This window comes from Cheilinus undulatus, linkage group 11 (genome assembly GCF_018320785.1).
Source record: "Cheilinus undulatus linkage group 11, ASM1832078v1, whole genome shotgun sequence".
Classification (NCBI taxonomy): domain Eukaryota; kingdom Metazoa; phylum Chordata; class Actinopteri; order Labriformes; family Labridae; genus Cheilinus; species Cheilinus undulatus.
Genome location: NC_054875.1, coordinates 26,348,588 through 26,361,524, shown reverse-complemented (window position 1 = coordinate 26,361,524; position 12,937 = coordinate 26,348,588). Strand labels below are relative to the sequence as shown.

General features: G+C 36.9%; 1 protein-coding gene across 1 annotated transcript; it reads left to right on the top strand.

Moving 5' to 3' along the window:
* The first annotated feature begins 1,103 nt into the window (after nucleotides 1–1,103).
* LOC121517176 (putative helicase mov-10-B.1) lies at nucleotides 1,104–12,384 on the top strand. Its single transcript, XM_041798738.1, has 22 exons — nucleotides 1,104–1,277; nucleotides 1,820–2,033; nucleotides 3,082–3,175; nucleotides 3,437–3,584; nucleotides 4,869–5,091; nucleotides 5,352–5,438; nucleotides 5,816–5,969; nucleotides 6,056–6,210; nucleotides 6,685–6,849; nucleotides 7,022–7,128; nucleotides 7,221–7,420; nucleotides 7,639–7,742; nucleotides 8,049–8,146; nucleotides 8,229–8,327; nucleotides 9,221–9,326; nucleotides 9,443–9,560; nucleotides 10,408–10,599; nucleotides 10,909–10,977; nucleotides 11,065–11,190; nucleotides 11,900–11,988; nucleotides 12,089–12,202; nucleotides 12,289–12,384. Exons 2-22 carry the CDS (start codon nucleotides 1,840–1,842, stop codon nucleotides 12,296–12,298), a joined length of 2,652 nt encoding a protein of 883 aa, XP_041654672.1. The 5' UTR covers nucleotides 1,104–1,277; nucleotides 1,820–1,839; the 3' UTR covers nucleotides 12,299–12,384.
* The last annotated feature ends 553 nt before the right edge of the window (nucleotides 12,385–12,937 follow it).

Sequence of the window (12,937 nt, the reverse complement as noted above, 5' to 3'; positions counted from 1 at the left end):
AGGACATATTTATTTAGTCTGCAGGAGATCTACAGCTTGGGAAAGGAAAGATTTATTTTTCAGCAAGACAATGACCCGAAAGCATACAGTGAAAGCTACACAAAAATGGTTTAAGGACAACAAGGTGAATGTTCTGGAGTGGCTGAGTCAAAGCCCAGACCTCAATCTAATATAAAATTTGTGGCTGGACTTGAAAAGGGCTGTTCACATTTGATCCCTGTGCAACCTTGGGCAGTTTTGCAAAGAAGAATTGAGTAGAATTGCAGTGTCCAGACATGCAAGCCTGATTGAGACCTATCCACACAGACTCAGCACTGTGATTACAGCCAAAGGTGCATCTACTAAATACTGACATGAATGGGGTGAACATTTATGTGGTCACTTATTTTACCTTAGATATTTTTAATTAATTGCCATTACTTTGTAGAAATCTGTTTTCACTTTTACGTTAAAGAGATTTTTTTCCAAAATTATATTGACCATGATTGTTTTATAAGATCAATACAAAGGTATTCAACTACACTTTTGCTCCTAACTACAGCCTTGTAGAGACTTGAACTTAGTGCAATAGCACTAAAGAATCTTTGAAAAACTTTGAATATGCACTTAATATGCACCAAAGTAACACCATTTCTTTAGTGTCGCCTGGACAAAATGCTCACCTAAAGAAAAAAAAAAGCACAATAATATGACAAAAGTCACTTCAGATACTACAGAAAACTCAACCAATGTTACTTAAACAATAAAGCATATTTTAAGAATGATATAAAATGTTTAAACCCGGCAACGAAGCTACCAAGCCATCCTAATGAATAACTTGCAGAACTTTGTTGATCAGAAGTATGGCAGTCTGCAAGTCTCTACTTTTAGACTGAGCAAAATATAGTCTTTATCGCCCTCTTGTGATCGATGTATGAAGACTACTCACATCATCCGATCATTTCAAGCCAAAAGTTTAAAGTAATTGGCCTTCCCATGTCTCTTATTTATGCCACCACGTTGACTTTGAAACTATATTTCAATTTGCCTATCAGCGGGGAAAATTAAAAGTAGTTATTATTTCTTAGAGTCATATTGTAACCATTGCTCTGACTGCTTTCAGGGACAAGGGTCCTTTAAACCCCTAGCATCTAAAATCACTTTAAATGCAAAACATTGCATCACTTGTGGTTGCCAAGGCAAACCCGAAGAAAATCTGTTTACATTCAGATTAATACGTCTCTTCAAATTTAAAAAATATATCTTCAAGCTGCTAGCTGCCTGTCTTTCGCCTTTAAGTAAGTATCTGTCTATTTGTGCTTAAAACATGACTGCTGTCACTCATTTTAATGTCACATTCAGTTTTATGTTACTCTGCTATGCTCACCGATATTCCAGGTTTGTGTTTAGTCATTTGGACGGATTTATGAGTTGTTATGCTAACGTTAGCAAGCACCTCAGAGCAGTATTTTGGTTTGATTGCTAACTAGTGGTAGTGTTGCAACAAGTCGCTAGCTAGCCGCAGGGCAGCCGTTAGCAATTGCTAACGGTCGATTTTATTTTATTTTTTCTCAGCTAGGTCTTCAGTGATAAATAAAATGATTTTATTGTTGGCGCCCAACATGTTTCTTAGTCTACAACAACGTATAAGGATTCTGATATTTTCAGTGATTCCACTGTTTTTACATCCAAACTAGAAATTGTGTAATGAAACAAAATGACGGATAATATGTCACTGCTTGGGCTCAGGGCTATTTGTAGATATCACAACTCAGGGAAACTTTGATGTCAGTCTGTGAGTTAATTATCCTTACTGATTCCTTCTATTATTGTTATTTAGTCTAGTACCATCAAGACAGAATGAGCTCTCTCCAGCAGCAGCAACAGCCCTTTGCGTTACCTTCACCGTGGTCCGTCCAGAGTCGACTATCAGAACAGACTGGTAACCAAAGAGGGCCACCAAAGATATGTGACTCTGAAGCACAGATGGCTTACCGGGCAAGGCAAAACATTGAAACCCGTCAAGATATGGCGAGAAGATTTCTGCAATACAAGTAAGAGAGTCTAAATTGTACCCTTTATCAATAAATAAGATTCAAAGTTGTCATTGTGGACATTCAAGGCCCAGTGTTCATGGCATTCTAAATCTAGGCAGCATAATCTCGATGACAATAGGTTGTTTGCAATCACGTGATCTTGAATATCTGTTGGGGGTCAGGAAGTGAGGGACAAAGTTAGTACTTTACAGCTCTATATGGACCTCTAAGCTGCAATCACCAGAAAATGTCTATATACACTGGATACAATCCTTATATTTCACAGAAAAATATTTTTAACGCAATTCACCAGATTCAAGTGGCATGGAGGTGATTAATATTGCCAAAGCTGGGTGGCAGAATTGTTTTCAGTAGTTTTGAATGTCTGCTAGGGAAAAAAACACTGTGGCAAAAAGCCTACGGTGTATGGAAAGCCTAAGCAGACATACATGCATACATTTTTATTTTAATCCATTTCCATGATAATTAATATGGTATGGTGGTTTCCCCATGAGATCTCAACTTATCTATATTATTATCTTGGCATGAAAAATCCAGGTTTCCCATGGTAATGTGTTAATTTCTCAAGATCCCAAGAAAACAACCAAAATTTACACTCTATTGTGAAATGGAGTAAAACAAAATGCATGCACATATGCCCTCCCAAGGCTTCTTTAATAATGTAGTTGATCAACATATGCTTTTTTTATACCTTTCTCTTTAGTCAATCATATTTTGTGTTTTATATAAGGCCCAAATGGCAATATTTTTCTTAAACAGATTTGAGTGGTTCAAAATTTTAGAAATTTGGGTTGTTGTTTTCGTTTAAAAGGGCTGACAAAGGCTTCTTGTAGAAATGTGTGAATTGCCAGTCCATATGCTGCCACTGCTAAAATTAGAAGATGTTTAAAGGATATTTTATGTGCTGATTGTTCTGTTTTTCCTGCAAGTCTTCTTTGGCTATGCACCTCAAGAGTTTCTGTTGTTTAGAGTCTACACTTTGCACTTTTTGTTTGATATAATTTCTAACAGCCTCTGTTTTATAACTTGTCACCCAACAACACAGGGCTCAAGGAATCTCCAATGAATATGAAGTCACTGTAACCTCAGAGCCTGAGTCAGAGGATGAGATAATCTCCCTCACTGTACAGAAGAAAAGGGTAAGACATAGAAAGAGATAAGAGAGATAAGCCTTTCCCCAACAAGATGCCTGTGTGATTCGTCAGTCCTTAAATAATGATACTTTAATTTTAAACATGTTTATCAGATGTAAATAGAGGCATATATTGTAGATCTATTCTATCTTTTGCCTCTCAACATCATCATGTTGTTGAGCTTTTCTTTGAGTGTGTGCATTGTTGTTTATTTTGGCGCTGGATATTATACAGTTGTTTTAATCTTATATTTTTCCTTTCCAACAGAAACTTGTGCCAATAACAGTGAAGAATTCTGGCCCCATCGCTGTCGATTTCAGTTTTTTTGCTTTATACTTTGTAAACAATATTTTCACTGTCAAAGACTGTAATGGAAATGATGTCCAGACCATCAAGCAGTACACTCTTGAATCAGGTATGAGGAACAATATTATCCACATACATTACAGTCTGTACAGTTTTCAGTGCTGTTTAAAAAGTGATACCAGGGACAAATAAGAATGGTCCCCATTTAGTCCATAATATATATAAATTAGCATGTATTCTAGTATTATAGAGAGAAAGTACATTAACAGCAGATGTGGTGGCTTTGCATGTTAATACTGGTTTGACTCAAACTAAAGCAGGTGCTCCTGGTCAGTGAATTAACAGACCAGTCACTGTCATTTCATTTTAGCAATAACAGAGGCGGTAGCCACAGGCGAGATTTAATTGTACTTCAAACCTGTAAACAATGACAGCAAGATAGATTAGCATGGATGTAGCAAAAGCACACATTTTATCAGAACTGGACAACATTTTCTTCTTAAAAGAAGAGCAGAGAACTTTTACTCCACATCCAACTGGCTTCAGCAGGAGTTTGATTCACCATCTGGCTCCACTTATAGTAAACAATGATAACGGTTGCCAATCATCCTGTGGATGTGAAAAATATCTTGTGCAGTCTATAAGTGAATCAGTTCATATGGCATATCAGGTTAGACTTGACTATTTAACAGAGGTGGAAAGGGAGTAATTACATTTATTTAAATCACTGATTGAGTATGCTTTTTGGGTACTTGTACTTTTATAATACTCTTGTACTTTCCCACCTCTGTTGACTACACAGCAGCACATAGCGAGAGAATGATCCCCACTGACATCCAACATTGTATTTCACTTTATTATTAAGGTGATACTTCACCTGAACAACCTGTTTGGAGATTTATATTCTCTTGTTGTCATTGTCAGCAAGGAACGGTCATATATTAACTGCTCAGTAGCTACAAGGGCTGTATGAACTGGGAAAATAATCTATCTGGATCTTTTTTTTTCAAATATTGTGGTTAAATACAATTATTTTTAGGTTCCTTAATGATTTTATATTGTTTTAGCATTAGGGGGGCAGGGTAATTCAGCAGAGATGTAAAACAATATAAGAAAATTCAGTGTGTATGATGGAGCTTGTGACAAAAACTTTGACCTGGTGCCAGACAAACAAATTTAAGCTGATTATGGTGAATTAAATTCTGCCATAAAGTCATTTTTATCTGGTTGAGACAACTTAGTTTAATATTTTTACAGTTTGAACTAGCACAGCACAAGCAACTAATACATCACAATGAATACAATATGTCAGAGAAAGGTATTTTGGTATTTTGAGTTGCAGTACTGCAGTTGAATGTATTTTAATGCCCTTTTTTTCCCATTCTGTCTCTAGGAGAGTCGTATGATATCAAGATCAAGTTTCATTCCAAACATGCAGGTTTCTTTGACATGTTACTGATTTTTAAGTTTGAAACACGTGAGCCATCATCAGATAAATTCCATATTATGCGCCTCATAGAAGTGAGTTATTTGACATCTTGCAGTAAAGAGCTGGAACCAACAACAGCTAAAAAGGCATCATGTGACCTACAGCCTGTGCAGTGGGCACCTCAAAGGTACTACAAGTCAGTCTTAAGTCACGAGTGGAAGCTACATGTATGTTGTGTGCTTCTGAGCATTATTTTAAAATTATATATTTTTGGTCTTTTATTACAAAATAAAATGTACACAACACAAAATGAAAGGCTGACTGCAGAAAGTGTTTATAAATGGCATCATATCAGTTAAAAAAAACTTGAAATGTCTTCCTTAATTTCCGTCTGCTCACTTCTACAGAAGTGTCACTCATCCTAAATTATGTCTCATGTCTCTACAGCGATGTGCTGAGGTTTCTTGTACTGACGCTGGATTTGAGGACTTACAAAATGCCCCCAAATATAGATGACTTCAGCAGTTCTGAGAGGTATGTATTGCTCAAAGCTGGGTCCTAAGCTGTTCTAATAAATTATCGAAGTCAAGTGTAGGTATTCTGAAATACTTGGAATATTGCCCTTCATCAACAACCACATGCATGTCAGTCAGCTTAATACATAACTGTGTGAGTCTTTTCAAGAAAATGAGTGTGCTTTGAAATGATGACTCATCTTTGAAATAGTCTCACTCCACCCTGAACAAAGAGCTGTTGATATAAAATAAAGAAAACTCCAAATCATCTAGTTCTCTAAATGACTCAGCAGAAATATTCATACAGCAGTTCAAAAAGTTTCACCAGATTGATTGTATTATATTACTTCACATACTCTCAAGTGATGTGTTTTCATACCGTTTGGATGTCCCAAGGACTCTGCAGACACCTCTGAACTGGAAGAACTACGCTGATAGGTTCCACTTGCTCCTGCATCTTGAGGAGTTTGAGCAGCAGAGTGAAGCAGACAAATTCTTCCAAGAGTCTGTGACCATTTCCAGTCCCAGCAGAGGCCTTTATGCTGTGCAGGTGATGAACCAAACATATGGGTGTTGGAAATTTCATCCATATAACTCCTCATGAAACAGAGACAAAAATCCTTTTGTTTTTTTCAGGTCCCCATTCTCTCCAAGAACACAGCATTTAGGCTACCGGGGTGCCTGGTGCACGTAACTCTTCTAGATCAGCAAGAAATTGGACATCAGATGAATTACAAAGGCTTGGTCTGTCATGTGGATGGAGACCAGGTGTACCTGAAACTCAGCGAAAAGTAAGGCGGGACAGTTCAAATTGAAGAAAGGATGAACTCTCTTGGGACATCTAATTCTGTAGTGCAATTTTCAGTGTCACTTAGATTTGTTAGAAACCCATCTTTGTATTGCTTCAGAATTTAACAAATAGGAATCCCCAAATCAACAGAGGCACTGTTAAGCTGTCAGAGCTGTGAACCTTAAATATAGACAACCCTGTATGATGAAATGCTAGGATAGCTTTTAAATAAAAATAGTCAGATTTTAAATTTCACAAAACACATCTCCATCATACATTTCAGATTGTTTTGGTGACACGGGTTGCACAGTGTATTATTTTATGTTATAAAATTAAAAGTGTATATATTCATTTTTCAGGTCTGGGAAATAAAAAGGCTTTCTGGTTTCAGAACTTTTTAAAAATTTAGCTCAGAGAATGAATTTGAGTACCGTAGTTTTAAGTCGCACATTGCTCCCTGTGTTTTTGTCAGCAGGCCTCAGCATTCCATAGATGGCATGACAGTTAGTGTGAAGTTTACCATCAACCGTACTCCCCTGCGTTGTGAGCATAGATCAGCAGCACTGGTGAAAAAATTCGGACTGAGGGAAGTGCTGTTTCCTACCGGCAATCTCTCTCCTCACCATTCACGTCTGCACAGGTCAGCACACCTCAAGTTCAGTGATCTTGTGAGACACATTCAAAACATTTAATGCAGACATGGTCATTCTCTTGTACTTCCCTACTGAAATGTGCAGTGTTACCTAAAGTGTTTATTCTCCCCACATCAGCTTTAGTATCACTCTTTTGAACCTCTGTGTCTCTGACATTAGACTGGAAGAGACAGGCAACAACCCGGAGCAGGACGCCGCAATTCAACACATTGTGGCTACTACTGCGATGCCAGCTCCCTACCTTATTTTTGGTCCTCCTGGTACAGGTAATACACGTTAAAGTGTTGGAGAATCCACTTGTGTGCTGTATTAAATCATTTTACATTAAGAATAATTTATTTTTATGCGTCTTGGCCAGGCAAAACAGTAACTTTGGTGAAAGCCATCCAGCAGATTGTGGTAACCAAGCCCTTATGCAACATCCTGGTTTGCGCTCCTTCTAACAGTGCAACTGATCATCTTTGTGAAAAGATAGTGGAAGCAGTGTCGGAAAAGTCGGAGGTGTATCGCTTCTATTCCCTTTGCTCTGGTACTAAAGTTATCTCTCAAAAAAGACAGGTCTGTTTTAAATAGCACACATTTTATAATATCAATTAAAAACAAAGGCTCTGGCACCACATTTTTTTGCATCAAAGAAATCTCATTTGGGGAAAAGATGTTTTACTGTGAATGTTTTATAATTTTGTTCACTTGCCAAACTTCATTGTTGTTGATGAAGATCTCTGTATGATGTGTCAGCATAATTTTATAAATTTCTACTTTCTGGTTTTCTACAGTTTGCCAGCAACTTAGATCACCACAAAAACCAAATAATCCTTCCCTCAAGAGCACAGCTGATGCAGTATAAAATCATGGTAACCACCCTTAACGCTGCAGGAAGGTACAGTAGCTTCTTCAATACATACCACTTATGCTGGTATATCTATTTCTAGAAAGTCGATGCTTTAGTATTTGCTAAATCACTGTAATAGTCGTGATGGTAAGAGAGTACAATTTTAGTGAAATATAGTTGAAATTTCATACAAATTTCACAAATTTTTACAAATCAAAATTTATAATCCACTTGTGGTAGATTAACAAAAATCCAAAAATTCTGATATTTACTTAATCTGTTTCATTCTAAAAGAGGGTTAGATTCCCTGTAATATATTTTCATAGCACTCCCCATCCTTCTTTCTTCTTCCAGGTTGGTGTCAGGAGGGATTCCTCCAGATCATTACTCATACATCTTTGTGGATGAGGCCGGCCAAGCAACAGAAACAGCCAGCATCATCCCTATAGCAGGTGGAAGAGCCTGAAGGTTAACAAATGTTTTTCATATGCATAAAGAAGGCTTGCACTAAAGTTTTCTGTGCTTTCTCCACAGGTTTATTCAAACTAAGGACATGCCAGGTAGTGCTGGCTGGAGACCCTAAGCAGTTAGGTCCTATCATTACATCCAGGCTGGCAAAGAAATATGGCTTGGGTGAGCTTAAATATGATATTTCATACATTTGGGCAAACACCAGAGAAGGAAAAAAATCTGTTGAAGTTTCTAAATGAAAACTTTTGCCTAACTTGACCATTTTTTGGTTATTTGAGTTTTATTGCTGCACTCATTTTGGCAGTGAGCATTTCTCAGCCTTTATACAGTGCCATGAAAAAGCATTTGTTCCTTTTCTGATTCCTGATTTTATTGCATATTTATCACACTTAAATGTTTCAGATAGTAAAATCAATTTTAATATCTCACAAAAACAATTCAAGTGAATTCAAAGTGCAGTTTCTCTATGATGATTTTATTTATTAAAGGAGAAAAAAATCCACCAAGCTTGGAAAACAGGGATCCTGAGCATTTTTTCATTGTTTGATTCATAACATTGAGCATGCCTGGATGTGCATGTGCAAGCACATGCATGGATAAAACAATGCAGGGCTGTTGATGTCTGTGTCAAACATGGGAAATTTTCTTTTCTAAGGGCATTCACTGAATGGCTGTGTCACGTCCTGATGATGGACAGTGATTGGCTGAAGACAGTTTGTCACAATGAAAGTAAATAAATAGAATGCATAACAATTTTGTTCTTTATTTAATTTAATTTCATTGTGACCTAAATCAATTCAAACATTTTAATAAAAACAAGCAAAAAGGGTTATGAATGGTAAGTGACCATGTTATGGGCCTTAGAAATAATCAGGAAGTTTTTCCATAAGGGCACAAAAGCTAAGTTGTAAGTCAAGTACTGTGTTTTAAAGATTCCATGACCGCAAAATGAAAAACTAGATTGAATTCTAAATCTTTGGAGGTACTTACTCAAGAAAAAAATTACTTGAATACAGCACAGCCGTAGCTACATTTTCAGTATTTACTCTGTGCAGGTTTGTCCCTTTTGGAGCGTCTGATGAAAGATTTTAAACTTTACAAGCAACATGACATACTTGGGTTCAACAGCCGCTTTGTCACCAAGTTGCTGAGGAACTACAGGTGACGTCTGAATATGTTACTGTATCTTCTCACAGTCTTATTTTAAAGTGCTGTTGGATTTCTGATGTTTTATCTTCATTTTAGATTTAATTTTTTTACTCTTGATGCTCTCTCAGGTCCCACCCTGCCATTCTGAAAATTCCCAATGAGCTGTTTTATAAAGGAGAACTTCAGCCTTATGCGCCGCAGGAGAAATATAGTCGATACTGCAAATGGGAACTCCTTCAAAAGGAAGTAAGATATAATTAGGATGGTCAATATAAATAAACTAAAAATAAAACAGGACATATACACAGTAAACATTCTGTGCAGTGAATAACAGTTTAAGTAAAGTGTTGATGTAAAGAGACATGGTACGCTTACTAGCAGCCAGTTATGTACACAGCAATGGTTTGACATTACCATGGGACAGTGCAAAATGTACCAATAAGAATGCAGGTGCTACAGGTGCAATGCAAGGAGCAAGATATATAGATGGTATATAGATATTGATAAACAGTAGAGTCTTTAGTATGAATATTAATATGTTTTATGGATATTGGCATAATAACCCAAAAAGATGTGTAAAAAGTAAAAAGTTTAAGTGCAATGATATACAACCCCAATTCCACAAAAGGCAGGTTGCTGTGTAAAATGTAAATAAAAACAGAATGCAATGATTTGAAAATCTCCTAAACCCATAAAGTATATATTCAGAATAGAAACATAAACAACAAATAGCATTTATGTCCCAAAACTGCAGCAAGTGGTCTCCTCACTTCCCAGACATTTACAGACTGTTGTCAAAAAGAGTCGATGCTACACAACATGGCCCTGTCCATACTTTGTGTGGCAGCCATCAACTTCAAAGGAGCTAACAATTAACATCTGATATGTTGTTTACTTTCTATTGTGAGTAAAATATGGGTTAATGAGATCTGCAAATCAATTCGTTTTGTCTTCATTTACATTTCACACAGCAACCAACTTTTTTGGAATTGGAGTTGTAATCAAATGTAACACAATAATTTAGATGCAACACAGTCCCATGCAGCTCTTGTTGTTTTTCCACCCCGTGCTTATTTCTTTTTCTGCGTCTTAGGATTTCCCTTTAATCTTCCATGGAGTCGCAGGCTCTAATGAACGTGATGAAGACTGCCCGTCTATTTATAACATGGCAGAGGTGGAGGTGCTGCTTGAATACTTGAAAACCATTATTGAACATCTTCACAGAAAGGGTGTAACTGAAATTGGACCCAATGAAATTGGAATCATTGCCCCATACAGAAAACAAGTGAGTGTGAAATAACGAAAGATTCCAGGAATGTAAATAGACTAGGATGTGGCAGTGCTAGTTACATATGCCATTTGTTCTTATAAATAAAGCACAGTCCAATAAGATACTGAATTTGATTCTTCTAGTTCATTCAGCACTTAAAAGGCATACTGAAGAGACACTTTAATGATATGTATTAGGGATATTAATTTCAAATTTTATTGCGGAGTTCTCAACTTTATGCCAATTTTATGTTCCTGCAAATGATCATCTTTGAAATCTAAAGGTAAAGGTAACTCTGCTGATTTAATATTTTTGTGTCAACAGGTGGAAAAAATCCAAAATGCTCTTCAGACTGACAAGGATCTCTGCAAGAAAAACTTGGAAAACATAATGGTAGGGAAATAAAGTGTGACAAGTGTCTATATTTTTTAGAGAGAAGTTCAACATGCATTAAAAAGACGTGCATTATTATTTGAACAGGTTGGTACAGTGGAGAGGTTTCAGGGTAAAGAGGCCCAGGTGATTCTGATGTCTGCAGTGCGCAGCATTCCTAAACTGACTGATCCCAAACAGAGATACTCTATAGGCTTTGTTGACAGCGGGAAGGTAAGGAACAGATCCTTTTAGAGGCTTAGAATAGGCTGTAAACACCTCTGTAAGAGTCAGCATGTTGACTTATGTCACACGAAGTCAAATTTCTCAAAGTTAGGCTAAGATACCCAGATAATATGGCGAGAGCGTAATTCTCTCTTGCATGTATCTGCCTCATTCAGACCAGACTAGTTACACTACAAATGCTCAAGTCTCCCTACTTTAGTATAAGAATTTCGGCTGTTTTTTGTGATCATTTGACTCAGCTCAGTAATGAGAGGCGGTTCTTTTGGCTCCCAAGAATTCTCCATTTGTCTTCACTAATCAGCCAAACTGTGGAAATATTATGATATGACCTTTGACGTCAGGCTTTTGCACAACTCTTAAATGGGACCTGGCTCCTAGCGGCACATACAACAGACTTAGTTGTGGACAACACACCTCTACCGTGTCTGGCTTTGACTCAGAAGTTGATCAACAAAAATGCTTAGCATAGTGTAAGAAGTGATTCTCATTTTAGTTGTGCCAAAAGTGGACATATGTGTAGGAAAAGTATGGCCAATAAATTATTTTTTCCCCCATTGTTTGTATCAAATTACTGTACTTGTAGACCAATTTTACTATGCATGTTAATGGAAAGAAAAACTTGATTTGCCTGGATTTCCACACCTGTATTGAAAGACGCTTGTGAATGCATGCAAACTAATGGAAACTGTCTCCTCAGAGATTCAATGTGGCCATGACCAGAGCACAGGCCTTACTGATTGTAGTCGGAGACCCAAGAATTTTAAAAATTGACCCATTATGGAACAAGTAAGACCCTGAATCCTCATTGGTCAGATTCTCCTTATTTGTGAAAAAAATAAGACACAGCTAACATCCTTTATTCCTTTTATCTTTATCCTGCTTTTAGATTGATCCACTACTGCTACATGGAAGGGGGTTATCGTGGCATTTCACTGTCTGATGAGGAAGAAAAAGGAGAGGAGGAAGATATACTGGCAGATGATCACACACCAAGCCTCTGGTAATAACACAGGCACAAACACTTCTTACTGCATGAGAAAATATATTTTTAAGATTAAAGGATGATCTTAACTTTTTAATCTTTAGTGAGGAATGATCCACAACGGAGGACTTTGATCAACAAAGCCAACACTCCCTCTGCCCTCATCTCTGGCACATGTATAATAAAACAAAGTATTCGAAACAAACAATTCGTTGAGAAGCTGTTAATGCTGTTTTTTTATATAAGTGTATTTTTATTTAATGAACATGTGGAAGGCATGCAAGTTAAATAAAAAAAGAAGTTTACCATCTTTTATACATCTTATTAGGAATAAATCCACAACCAGCATTAAGGAATAATACCTGGGCTAAGGATGCCTGTTTTTTGTTAGGGCTGATTCTAATTTGTCTCATGAATGCAGGCTTATTCATTCTAATGCAAGAAATAAATCTGCCCTGCATCCATAGCCTGGTTGATATTTTAATCATTGGTCATGCCATTTCCAGAAGTCCAAATTCACTGAAATTTAACTGCAATTTATTCAAAACATCAAATCTATGGAGAGTCTTGTATAGAGTGCAGCAATTTCAGATTCAGTGGAAATGCATTTCTTACTTTGTGGTTTGCCAGTGGGACACGCAATTAGAGGGTAGACTTTTTTGAATACAGTTTTGAGATGCTTCAGGTTACAGGTAAAGAATGTAAAATTTTACCACTGAAATACAGTAATTTTAAAAAGACAGATCCTATGCT